Source organism: Metopolophium dirhodum, chromosome 3 (assembly GCF_019925205.1).
Source record: "Metopolophium dirhodum isolate CAU chromosome 3, ASM1992520v1, whole genome shotgun sequence".
Lineage (NCBI taxonomy): Eukaryota > Metazoa > Arthropoda > Insecta > Hemiptera > Aphididae > Metopolophium > Metopolophium dirhodum.
The window spans coordinates 32382447-32396354 of record NC_083562.1 but is presented as its reverse complement, the minus strand read 5'-3'; the positions used below and the strand labels follow the sequence as shown (position 1 = coordinate 32396354).

The following is a 13908-nucleotide window of genomic DNA, read 5'->3' as shown; positions in this document are numbered from 1 at the left end:
TACTTAAGCTATAGTGTATTTAATATACATTTTTTATCGTTTATCAAATTAAATGAAACATAAAAGAAAGGTCTATAACGTTAGTTCAACCTGTCGAGTCAGAAGTAAATATGGTATTATGTTTAATGTATTATACTTATCTTAAACAATATATTGAACAATTTTATTTTAGATTACATTGATACACAATAATATAATTAAGACATTTTCATTGTTGTGTGTACCTTCGTGTTATAATTGAAAATTATTTAAAATTAAATATTCCTGATTTTCATCAGAACTTTAAGTAATTCCTAGATAAAAAAATACGTTCTTGAAAATACTTTTCGATACAACCGACATAATAGATTTTAGTAATTTACTAATAATTTATATTTTTCATACTTTTTTGCTTTAGTTGCATAATACAACCACTTTATAAAGTTTATATAAATATATTTATTGTATTTTCAAATTAATCTTTTTGTTATTTACATAAAATATTCATCATTTTTAAAGTTAAAAGTATTGTATATTTACAAAATATTACTTTTAATATTTGACTAACTGTACACCATAGTATAAGAAAAATTCGGAACATTAGAAAATAGTCAGCATTAATCTTTATAAAATTGTATTTGACTTTGTTTCTTGTATTTTTTCAATTATTGTGACATAAAATATATTTTATCAAAATAAAAGTAGACAATAATCGACTCAATACAAGGGCTACGATATTTTTACATGATAAATAACACTTTCAACGGTGCACTCAAATTGTGATCAAACTTATATTATATAAGGTTAAACGGATATTATGGAACTTTAACAAAAACTTAGCACACTATACAATCTTAAACTCACTTTCTATAAATATTAATAATTTAGGTAACAATTATAATGCCATGAAATCAATAAACTATTGTATAGCGTTTAAATTGTTTGTTTAAGTGAAACAAGTGCAAAATAAATATTACTTCAAAAGAAAAAAAATCGTTTAGTAAGAACAAATAATTATAACGTTGTAAATATATAAACGGTTTACAAATGAACGGATAGATTATATTATTATAATGCAAAGCAGACGTTGGGAATGGTGTTCAACATGTGTTTATTATTTGTGAGATGTTTGGACAGCACTTAAAATTATTGTATATATTATAATATATATATTATTATGTGTATCAAATTAAAACCTTAAAAATGTATTGTCAATTTATATTATAATTCCTTTAAAATTAATGTTAAGAATTTATGTATTTGTAAAGAAGTAGGTGCCTTTGATTAAGTGGCAAGTCTATATTATTGAATTTAAAAAAAGCTCAAATTCGTTGACTGCCGGAACGGCGTTAATCAAATACTATTTGAACGCCTACTATACTGACGACAAGCGAGTCTGTGCTGCAAACGGCTGACTTCCGGTAAAAAGCCCGTGTGAGATCTCACTGTTATTTCCGGTTTTTCTTTAATACATACATACGCTTTCTCTCTCTCTCTCTCTCTCTCTGTAATGTGAATGAAAAAAAAATAAAACGACTAAGATAATACAAGAGAACCATCCACTTCCGGCAAATCCAATTTTCTAAATGGACTATTTCTTCCTCTTGGTACCACCTCTTTATATTCTTATGTTCTATATCGAATACTAAGAAGCTGTTGACTTTTGTTTGTTTTTGTTTTAACCTTTAATATATCTGAATACATAACACACCTTGAGTGTTTACTAAAATTTATATATATATATATGTAATATGCATGTATCGCATGCAGTTCATATGGTTTTTAGAGTTACTTGCATAATAAATTAACACTACAATAAAAATTTAAAATTGTATTATAACTATAAAAAATACACCTTAAAGAATAAATATATTAACTACAAAAATTATTGTAATTTGTAATTATTGGGCATAATGACCGGGAATTCCCTAAGCATAGCCTGATTTAAGAATATTTCACTCTTTCATGATAATTTAAAATTATAAAAACCATGCCGATAGCTTAAAAAATAAAACATACATTTCTATTTGTATTTTTCAATTTACATACCATGCAATATACCACTATTGAGAATAAAATATAATATTATCAGAAAATCTCAAATTTATATTACGAACGCCTTTGAAAGCTATGGTGTGCGTCAAATTACCACACACATATTATATTATAATATGCAATATATCAATGAAGTCATCGGGCCACGATAGTAATATTATGCTCACGTATTGTATATACCTACCTACGGTTTGAAATATTTTCGTACCAACAGACACGTTGTGCGTACCTTTTTTCGATTGCCATCATTTCACTACGCAAGTGTATAATGTTGAGTTTGTTTTATATCCCTCACAGGACCAGCAATGATTCTAGTTCTACAACAATCGTGTCCACTCTAAAAATTAAACATGTACAGAAAACACATTCGGGAAACTACACGTGCTTGGTTGGATCGCCGTCAGCATCAGCGGCCGTCACCATCCATATACTTAACGGTAAGCAACTTTATATTTAAATAATTTTTTTCTACCATCGTCCTTTCATTTGTCGTATTATGGACTTTGTAAATTGTATTGAAAATTCGGCCTTCATTGATATGAAAGGCGCGTACCAGGAAAACATGAAATTGTGTTACAGATAATAAGGGGCGTGCCTTTGAATTTTCAATTCGTGGGGGGTAATAATATATTTAAATGAATTGTAATGGTAGTACTAAAGACACAAATAAAGGGATTTATGGGACAATGGTTCCCTAACCTCCCCCCCCCCCGCCCTGTGCGTATCTAGTGTATACCAATACTCTATAGGACTATAATGCGTATTATATAACTCTGTTTTTTTTTCAACATACCGAATACAGATTATACATCAATGATACATTTTATAATAGGTATGCATTTTAACCTTTGTTTTCTATACACTTGTATCAATGTATTATCTTTTAAATTAAATACGATTTATAATATAATACTCTACAATATGCGATCCATGGATTCAAACAATTTCAGGTGTTTGATTACAGAAATATATTAACATTTAATATGCGCGATACTAATAAAAATAAACAAAATTGTAACGCAATTAGAAAGACGAACACTAAGTATATATCTTAACGCTGATGATTACGAAATTATGTTCTTTATAATATAATATAAAACACATTATGTAAATCAATCGTCAGATTAAACATTTTTGATATTGATCAAGTTTAGATCATGAAGGAAAATTGATTGTGTTTACTAGATTAAATAAAGCAAAATAAATGCGACGGTTCCAAATATGATATTACTCTTGAACATTAAATTAACTTAATTCCCAAACCTAAGAATTTTATTTACATTTTTTATACGATATAATATATATATATTTTTTTATAATTTAATCTTAAAACTGCAAAATTCAAGTACCTATCTCGGGAGTAAATCGGGTTGATTTGAATTTTTTCAAATTCCATGATCACCGTAAACGAACAAACATTTAAAAAAATTATCGGAAATGGGTGGATTAAAAAATCGTATTAAATCTTAAATATGTAGAATTATTATTTAGGAAAATTTCAAATAATTCTTTTAAAGTTAAGTTAATTTTTAATAAAACAGCTTATGAGTTATGATTATTTCATTATTATATTTATATTAAATAATTATCTTAAATATGAATTATGTAATGTTTGCATCCCATTCGATATTATTAGATTCATTTGTGCAAAACATTATTATCTGATGTTAATACACAGAATATATAATTTATTAAAGAAGTTTTTAAATTCAGCTGCAATATTGTAGTGCATATTTCATTATACACTATTAATTATAATTTTAAATAACTTTATGTAGTTCGGTAAATATAATTATTGACTTATCAATTAGTATAATAAAACGACAAGTACAAAGAAAGTGCCAATTAAAATTTAAAACTTTAAACTTTGAAAAAAAAATTAATATTTAATTAAATATAAATCTATGAAAATATACCTACGTACAAAAAAGTTTAACACTGTCTCATATAAATTATGCTGGTTGATTATTTTAACAGTAAGCTCTCATTATCTCAAAAAGTAATTGAAAATATTTATTTGCCTTAATTTTAGTTCATTGCGAAACAATAATTTGGAAATAATTATACTCTTTTTACTAGGTAGGTATATTGTTTTTCAGTGTTTTACTCATGCAATTCCATATTTTTAAGTTGTACCAAATTTTTCCAAAGTACTTCTTTATATTAAATATAACGATAATAATAATTTCAAACGAGTAATTAATTAGTATAAGTAGGTACATAATGTTTAGTTAATTAGAGTGAAGTGAAACAGGGTTACTGGAATAGGTGCTCCACAAAATGTTAGTCTACTATAATTGCACTCAATTTAAGTTTAAATAGGTACTTATAACTAATATTATAACTACTTATTCAATATTTTCTTTTTATTAATTATTTAAAACATTAACGACAAAGATTATTTCAGTTTAAAATTTTACTGGACGGTTACATTTAAACAATTATGAGATGGCTAAACATAGTTACAAGTTTAAAAAATAAAACTAAGTTAAATTTGATTGTCTACACCCCGTAGGTGTACAGGTCCAAAGTTGATCATATTGTTGATAATTTCTGTGTTTGGACCTAAAGCTGTGTCTAAATAGGATGAAATGTTTTTATATACCATTAATTTTTAATGTATATATTTATAAATTGGTATATCTTATACTTATTTTCTGAGTATAATATAAGGATAAGATTTCTATTGAATTTCTTCAAAAATAACCATTTTTCAATATCTGTCAATAGGAGATAAAATTATAAAATGCCTTCGCTAAATCATAACACGTTTACCAAAACTTTTGAACTATTTTCAAAAATATTCTCGAACAACGTGGGTCGTAAGCAACGAAAGACTAATTATCGTAATTTTTTTTTACCTACATTTTTGTCCTGTGACTATATATAATAATATATCAGTATACATCATGACTCAAAGCACGTAATATCTCGTTTGCAAACACTATAACAACAGCAATAACAACGATGGTATAATAATAGTAATAATAATAATAATAATACGCATTATAATGATAACACCGTGCAGAACATGTCGATGTCGTGGAGGAGTGGTGGCGGTGGTGATGTTTTAAAGAGTGTGTATATGAAGAACACAACGTAAAGTGATGTATTTTATTTTTGGGATCATAGCCAAATGTTATAAAGAAAATGCGGGAAAAAGAGCGCGGTGGTAAAAAAAAATGTGTGCCCTTCTATATACCACCAACGGATACGCTTTTAAATATAAAACTTATCTGGTCTGCATATAGTCGAACGAGCGAGAGACCCAACTTTGCCACCAAAATTTATGTGCGGTGTGGGACCTGAGAGAAGAAAATGAAAAAAACTTCTTCGAACAGGAAGTATAACAATAATAAAACGAGAATAAAGATAAGCGAGTTATTGTCAGATAAGGAAAGTGTATATTACAGAAAACTTGCAAAAAAGACGTAATATAATCTAACGTCTCAAAATATTTCGATGGATTCAATAAACTCGCGCTTATAATAATAAATAATTATAAAATTTTTGTTGTTAATACAATAAAGCCATTGATGAGGTTTAAATGTTAGTTAATATTAATATGATTATAATTATCAAAGTAACATAATAAATGTATTAACGCTCTTATATAAATATGGATATAGTTGAATAATAGGTATAATCATCGAAATGCTTCTGAACATAATTATGTGAAATTGGCGTTAAACATTAAAAGTCTTTCACATTATAATATTATCATATTCATAAATAAATTATTCAAATATTTGACGTTTTTATTTTATTTTAGACTTAGTAACGCGTGCCTATTGCATTTTTATTTTTTCAAAAATATTTTAAAAGTAGGGAGGTACAGTCAGATCCTGGTTAATGTGCAGTACACGGCGTAAATCAGCAGTTAAATAATAGCAATCCTTATTCCATAGCACTCATTCCTAAACGTGTCTAAGATAAACCCACTTCGTGATAATCCTATAAATATCAAAACGTTAAATTCATCGTGAAATACAAAGAACACCGTCCGATAAGTTCGATATCATATCAGCCATAGTGTTTACAAAAAATAATTTCGATATTCGTACCTACGATTAAATACAATTAATTATTGACGTCGCGTCTCCTATACATTACGATTTATACACTTTTATCGTTTTCTGAACGTTTGATAAATAAACGTTGACGAATACAAATATGAGTTTCAAAATTCTTACAGCTTATTTATGCTAAACTAAAAATATTTGGTGAACAAAGTTTTAGAAAAACGTAAATTGGCAATAAATAATTCACGAGACCTAGCGACACGACACCTATCCCGCAATGTTTCATTCGTATCACGTGCAATGTTTCAACTAAATTTGTACATTTCGTCATTTGATATGTTTTACGTGGTCTGCCCCAAATAATATGAGGCCTATTGAACGACTTTTTTGATCGAACCTAAAAACTACGTACGTATAATGAAATTGGGCGTATATATCGGTATACACCGCTCGGCGCACGATCAATCACAGCGAATGTACACACCGACTCTGGAAAAGGAAAATCAATATAATAATGTGGAAACGGTTAAGGGTAATCGACACGTTCGTAGGCGTACCTATTTGAACATTTCATATTAAGTACTATTTTAAACTAAGCGCCAGGTTCGACTGTGAGATAAAAACAAGTCTTCGTGGTTGTCGCACTTGTCGATTGGTGAATAATATTAAAACGACAAACGATATGACAATATTTTTATAGTTTTCCGCTCAACGCGTAGGCGATTTCACTACACAAATCGATATTTTGTTGTCAACGATCTATACCATGAAACACACCGCCATCACTGCTACGTATAACAATATGTTTTCTGGTACTATAAAATAATACTGTTATAGCTTCACAGTATTATTACTACGCTATAATTATATTATGGTCTATTGTCTTTCATAATAAATCTTGTGTAGTGCATTAAGGCGGCTGTTGGTCCGCACAAAAAACGAATAGATATCAAAAGAATAACCATAATAAATATAATGCGCGTGTGCGATCAAGCCGTGAAACATACTATATTTGAAAATATTGCATACGAAAATGCATTTAGCCTATGGAGAAAAACGTGGGCAAATATTGTTGTGACCGTAATTTTGATGAATTTTTAGCAATATTATTAGAGTCTAAACTGGAAATCTTATCACCACCCGGTCGAATAAATTATTTATTTTTACTATTGGCACACGGCAATACACACGATAAGAGAAGTGTCAATTTGAATATCTGGTAAATATAATATTATAAAATTATATACGAAACGTCCGACATAATGGTGACCCGTGACTAGACGGACTGCACACAAACTGTACGCGTCTAAGTTTGAAGTCATAGTACATATAAAAAATTAGTAACACGAAAAACCACTGCTGCGACAGTCGGGAAAATACGTGAAAATCTACCGAGACAAATAACCTGCAGCAGCTGGGAGCTTAAACAGATCGCCGTGTAAAATATATACAATATTATAAAATACTATCAAGTTATCGGTGCAGATTATACAACTTCGACATGATAACAACGTCGTGCGGGCTCATTGCTGATGATATGGTGGTTTTTCCTGTAGTATACGGCGTGCGCGCGATTTTCTTTCATATCCGGTCGAGCTTGGTCCGGATTTAGCTCCGGGCCATTTCCCGCGAATTAAACTTCCGCCTCGCATAACATCCTCATAATTGAAACGCGCTACTTAACCAATAACGCCGTTAGGCTAACCATATAATATAATATAATATATCATAATACCTATATAATATATATTATATGTGTGTGTGTGTGTGTGTGTGTGTGTGTGTGTGTGTGTGTGTGTGTGTGTGTATGTAGTATTAACCACGTGCAGTAAATGCTATTTATTTATTTTACTAAGTTAAATGTTGTATAGTCGTAGACCTGACATAAGTATACAGTAGGTACCTGGTACCTATATTATATTATGTTCAACGTCCGGTGTCGGCATCGTTTGTGCATCCGCTAGCGTTGTTATATAATATTTATTTTTGTTTTTTCAATTATTTTCTGTTGTATACTTACTTACTTACCTTTTCGTTTAATTAATTTATAATAAATAAATAAATAGTTAAAATATACTTATAAACTTATTTAAAAAAAGCTTATAGAGCATGACAAACCAATGATACTATGTCACAAATCTAAGTACGTATTATTTTAATCAATTATTTGAGATAGGCATAGGTATTATAATATGCTTGTAAAGTGAAACACAACAGGCGTCCTATATTACGACGCGTAAAGCATTACAATTTTATATAATAATAACTAATTTTGTTTCTCATTGTATTTTTCAAACATTTGAACTCAACTGTTTTTATTGGCTATAAGGACTCATATATTTTTAATGGTTTAATAAATTAATATTTTTTATTGACAGTCTAATATTACCGTGCACCTATATTTAATGTAAGTAATAGGTATATTCCATAAAATTATTTTTTAAAAATAAAACCGTTTACTCATTTTAGTGTACAAAAATATTATAATATCATTTCAATTTTATTTTAATTTCTGTATTCTGTTTACTCTATAAAAACCCTTATCGTTGTCACTTATAAATATTGTAATCATATTTTAAATTATAACGGAAAAATTTAATTACAATTTAATCACTTAATATTTTTTCCAAGTTAAAAAGTCAAACACGATTTACTTACACATTATATCTACAGTAATCGATCATAATATTAGTATGTCAAATCAAAAGCATATATTATACAATCGTATATATTATAATATAGCTATAATAATATACCTATAATCATAAAAACACATAGTGAAATTACAAGCCATTTCGACGTCCATAAAGTTGACACTCCCGTTGAACTATAATATCAACTTCAAACAACAAACCACCACCACCACCACCACCAATATTATGCCGCGATTTCGGAATTTCCAACTCAATGCCTTCTGCGAGAAAAATAATATCCCCCAGAGATTCCTGCAAAATTCGTGGTCGGAACCCTGCAACTACAGCTCCAATATTTTTAAATTTATTTTCAAACTCAAACTCTTTCACACATAAATTAATTTGCATCGGTATAATAATATTGTAATTAATCGTACATTATTGCATCCCCGGGTTAAAAAATGTTTTCTAATATATTAAAACATTAACCGTCGTTATTAATTATTCAGCATTTTTGGTACATAATACAATATATTATATTATCTTTATTTGAGAGCTGCGCCTTTAAATTATCCTGTACGTGTATCGGCGTATACAATAATAATATGTAGTTATTATATTATTTCTTATTATATCGCCGCGTAATAATTTCTTGATGCCGCTTACAAACAATAACGACCATTATTGTTGTATCCGTGTAAATGGGTTTACGCGAAATGTATCGTCAGCGTGGAACATGGCGCCAGATCTGTTGTACTGCTATAATGGTTTATGGTCGCCTGCAATATATATGTATATAGTGTACATATTATTATACGAAAGAAGAAAACTTCATATAGTGTGTCTATCCCTCGTCACTATAACCTGCACCGTCTGCCCTGCTGTTTCGTTTACCATTTCCGCTCCTTTGCATTCTACCTTTTTAATATAATCCAACGCATAACTTTTAATCGCCTTCTAAAAATAAATATATTTTTTTTTTTCAAATAGAACATTATTGTGAGTTTTTTACAATATAAACATGCGATTTCAACCGGCTGCGAGTAGGCGCAGACCACTTCCAATAATATAATACATAATTATAATATTATCATAATATTATGAAATTCGCATGCACACGTTAATTACATAGAGGAGACAAATCGACTTTATCGTATTATTGTTGATTACCACAAAAGTATCGTCGATTCAAAAACCTAACACAAATAACTCAAGGTCGTGGGTAATGCAGAAACAATCATTTAGATGAAACGAAAAACCACTTAACCAGTTTAAATAATCTGACGACACTATATTATAATCATTATTATACGCACAACGAGTAAAAATTGAATTATTTTTTTTTTTTTAATAGGGACGTGTTTTTATTCGATTTAATTGCCTCGTTTACTGAAATGTTTTTCTTCTTCTTTTAATATTACCGTTGCGGCGCACGGAGATTCGAAGATTGGATGAACAGCTTTAATATCTGAAAACACACTCGAAAATTTACGATGTATTTTTATTTAATTACGTAAATAATAATAACAACAATAATTAACCAGTCTGGTGTATACCGTCGTGCTTGTCGTCGAAAAACTATCGAGACAGCGCGGTGGAGATTTAATTCGATAATTGTATTGTAACAAATAATGCTTCTCAGGGTGTTACCACTGGGTATCTTCCCTAATCTAACTACTCATACCATATTTTACCTTTCATATATCAAACCTACTTATTATACAAAAAGCATGTATAGATTGTAGATTTCTTCAAATAAATAAAAAAAAAAAAAAAAAAAAACAAATAATGCTATTTATTTATCTATTTATTTATTTAAATTCTAACGGATCGTAAGATCCAAGTACAATATGTATATACTAATACAATATTGACAATAATATTAATAGTGCAAATGATAAACAATAATAATAATAATCACAGTAATCAGTAATATTAATAACAATACAAATCCATTAAAAGCATACAAATCTATTAACATAATTTTATTATTAAAAGATTCCAAGGAAGTAAAATTAAATAAATCAATCTTGGTATCGTTTGCTAATGACATAATTCTGTTGAAAGGTGAAGATAAAGAATAATTTGTTCTTTGAGAACCTATATAAAAAATATTAGTAGACCTAGACACCTAGTTTTACAGAAAGTTAAAATTGAGGAAGTTTAATAGTTCTGTACAATCAATGTATCCGTTTACAAGTTAAAATAACAATTTTAAATCTTTTTTTTCTTTTATTTGATAAACAATCAATGTGAAACAAATTTAGTAATGGCTGGCAAGGAGAATGCGGCTCATGGATAATATTACGTTTGAAAGCTAAAAAACGTATGAAACGATTTTGAACATTCTCTAAGCAGTGAATTTAATATTTTATGTAAGGGGACCAAACCACAGAATTGTATTCTTATTTTGTCCGGATATTGTAACTATATATCCGCTTAGTTGGAGGGTGAGAAAGTAAGAGGATTTTAAAATAGTAAATTAATGAATTAATAAATGCAAAGATTTTGGAATATAAAAAAATTTTATTTATTTAGAAATAACGTTGAAATGATCTAATTATAAAAAATCGCAGTTTAAAAATATATATAATAAAAACCTTTTTTTAAAGGATAATAGCTTTTACTTTTTTTTTTTTTTTTGATTTTGGATCAACTCGAACATGGAATAACTTTAAATTTCTTTAGCTTCAAGATTAAAGCCAAGCATTGTATAGTTCTGATTGTACATTTGCACTATCGTTTTCACTTTTCAACATAAAAATACCCAAACTAGAAAAAAAAATTGTTTAAAAAATACCCAGATTATTTTCAAAAATGTTGATCCCTAGAAATAAATCTGCCTGTAGAGCATTTACATAATTATACAGTAGGTTTCCATGAATCAAATTGTTGACTTCCGCCATACTAGGTACCTATAGATATTATATTCAAACGGAAATTCATAACTTAGTATACCTATAGGAAGTCTACATTTTATATTTGAACGTATTTATGGTATGCTAAATTTTACATCACCACCTGATGATAAATTATTATCAAAGAATACACCTACATAGAATTTATTAGTAGAAGGACACACAAAAATCGGTGCGTACATTTGCAGCTATAACATTCTCAGGTTGACAGTATACATATTATACACCTTCAGCGCGTTCGGTCAAATTCGACGAAATTGTTAGTTATTGTGCTCCTAAATCGAGTTGTACCTATGGACTATACTTTAATGTAAATAATATATTGTTTTCATTTTAACATGAATAGTTTTTTTCTTTTTGAACAATCGCACCAACGGATTGCACTAAATCGACCTTTATTGAATTGAAAACAATTTTTTTTAGGTAAAAGTAACATGGACGACAAAAAAAATAGAAAAATCGTTGTTTGTTTGAACTCTGAAGTCTTAAAAAATGTAGGATATCTGCATTGCATCTCGTGATTTTATTAAGAATTTATAACATAGACTTGCTGATCAATGAGATTCGGAAAATCAAGGCTTCGGGAAAAATACGCTCGGGGAAAAAAAAATTCGAAGGATTTCAGTTCGGTACAAACGCAATGTATGGGGAAAAAAATCATAAACAATGGCATTAAATATGCATATTGTTTATTTGAGTGGGTGTATAGACTTACACGTATATAATATATGTATACGGTACTTTATACTTTCAGGATTGTTTATCGACTCTGAAATAACCTTAAAACGACTTCTGGGAACGATATAAAACGCGTGTGTGCGTACGAAACCGACATGGATCTCGGCGACGCGAGTGGGCTAAGTCTCCAATATAAATTATATTATAATATTATCAAATATGTCGAGATGGGTATATTAATTTGTTCTGAACTTCGCTGGCGTAACTCTACACAGTTGTATTCCGCTATTACACGTTTGATACGCGTCCGTATAATAATAATATTATATTATTATAATATCGGTGTGGATTGGTTTTTTTAAAACCCAGGACACGTTTGGTCGACAACGTAGCTGCAGTCGTCGCCGGGAAGGACGAGGGGTCGGGCGGCGTGAAGTACGTTTATAAACGGGCGCACACCCACCCACACACCCACGCACGGTATACACGAATAAACGCCAATATATGTAGTATATAGAAAACTGTCATTATATCATTCGATTCACCCCGACAGCGGCCGTATATAATGCGATATAAACGGCGAAACAACGACTTTCGGACTTCCGGCCTCCCATTGCCACGCTCCATATCTGCACGGTCGATTTGACCGCTCATATAGTCGGCTGATAAATCGGTCAGATTTTTCATCTCCCTCGCCCGTTTTCCACTTCACCCCCCTCCACCTGCTCACGTGCCGCCACCGAGCAGCGATTTAACCGCACACGCGCGATGCGCACGACGTTTATCTCAAACCAACCGCCCCCGAAGCTGAAAAACACAATTTCTACCAAAATTATCGGCCGGTATAATAACGGGTTAGCCGACGCGTGGCAAAGGGTAGCGCGTCATCCCTTTGGATATTTTTTATGTTTATACCAGACGTCATAATATCGTATAAGTATACCTTCCACGGACCGTGATTTAGCCACGCGATCGGTACTTACGGCAAATACAATTATTTACTATATTATTATGATGATCTACTTAATTATATTATACATAGTAATACGCTTGTAATTGCTACAGGATATTCCGACAAAGTCAGACATTGTAACAGACGTATCATATTACAAAACACCCTCGTTATTATGTAGATAGCGTATACACTACTACGTCATAGGGTCCAGCTTATGCAGGTAATGTCGTTTCCAAGAATTGTTCACGACGAAAAAGGCAACCGTAAAGGATAATTTTATCTACGTGATTATTATAAGTGTACCTTTTTACACCTATATTTCGTTCATGATGACTGGTCAGCCAATGTTACGCTCAATACGCCGTACATCGCAAAAGCCACCGCCGCCCGTTTGGACATAAAAGGACTTTATTTTTGTGTATACAGTTGATTACATTTCCCGTTGTTCAAAAATGACGATGGATAAAACTACTTGTGCATATAGGTACCAATAGAGGCTCTGGTGATACATTTTGTATGAGGCGATCTATATTTATACAAATTCTACACCGCCATGGTTTTTTTTCGGTTTTTTTTTTAATAACTGCACGTTCATAAATATATATTCGCATTTAGTGTAATGGAATGTGAACAGTATCTGTTAAGCTTAAAAGTTTAAGGAATGATAA

The 13908-nt window shown here is 30.0% G+C and overlaps 1 protein-coding gene across 4 annotated transcripts in view; it reads left to right on the top strand.

The window, feature by feature from the left end:
- The window catches only part of LOC132941343 (peroxidasin homolog), a 432704-nt gene that overhangs the window by 386412 nt on the left and 32384 nt on the right, over window positions 1-13908 (top strand). For all 4 annotated transcript variants that reach the window (XM_061009356.1, XM_061009358.1, XM_061009357.1 and 1 more), the window contains one exon: window positions 2332-2471. In XM_061009356.1, coding sequence (XP_060865339.1) covers window positions 2332-2471 — 140 coding nt within the window. The remainder of the gene's footprint in view (window positions 1-2331; window positions 2472-13908) is intronic.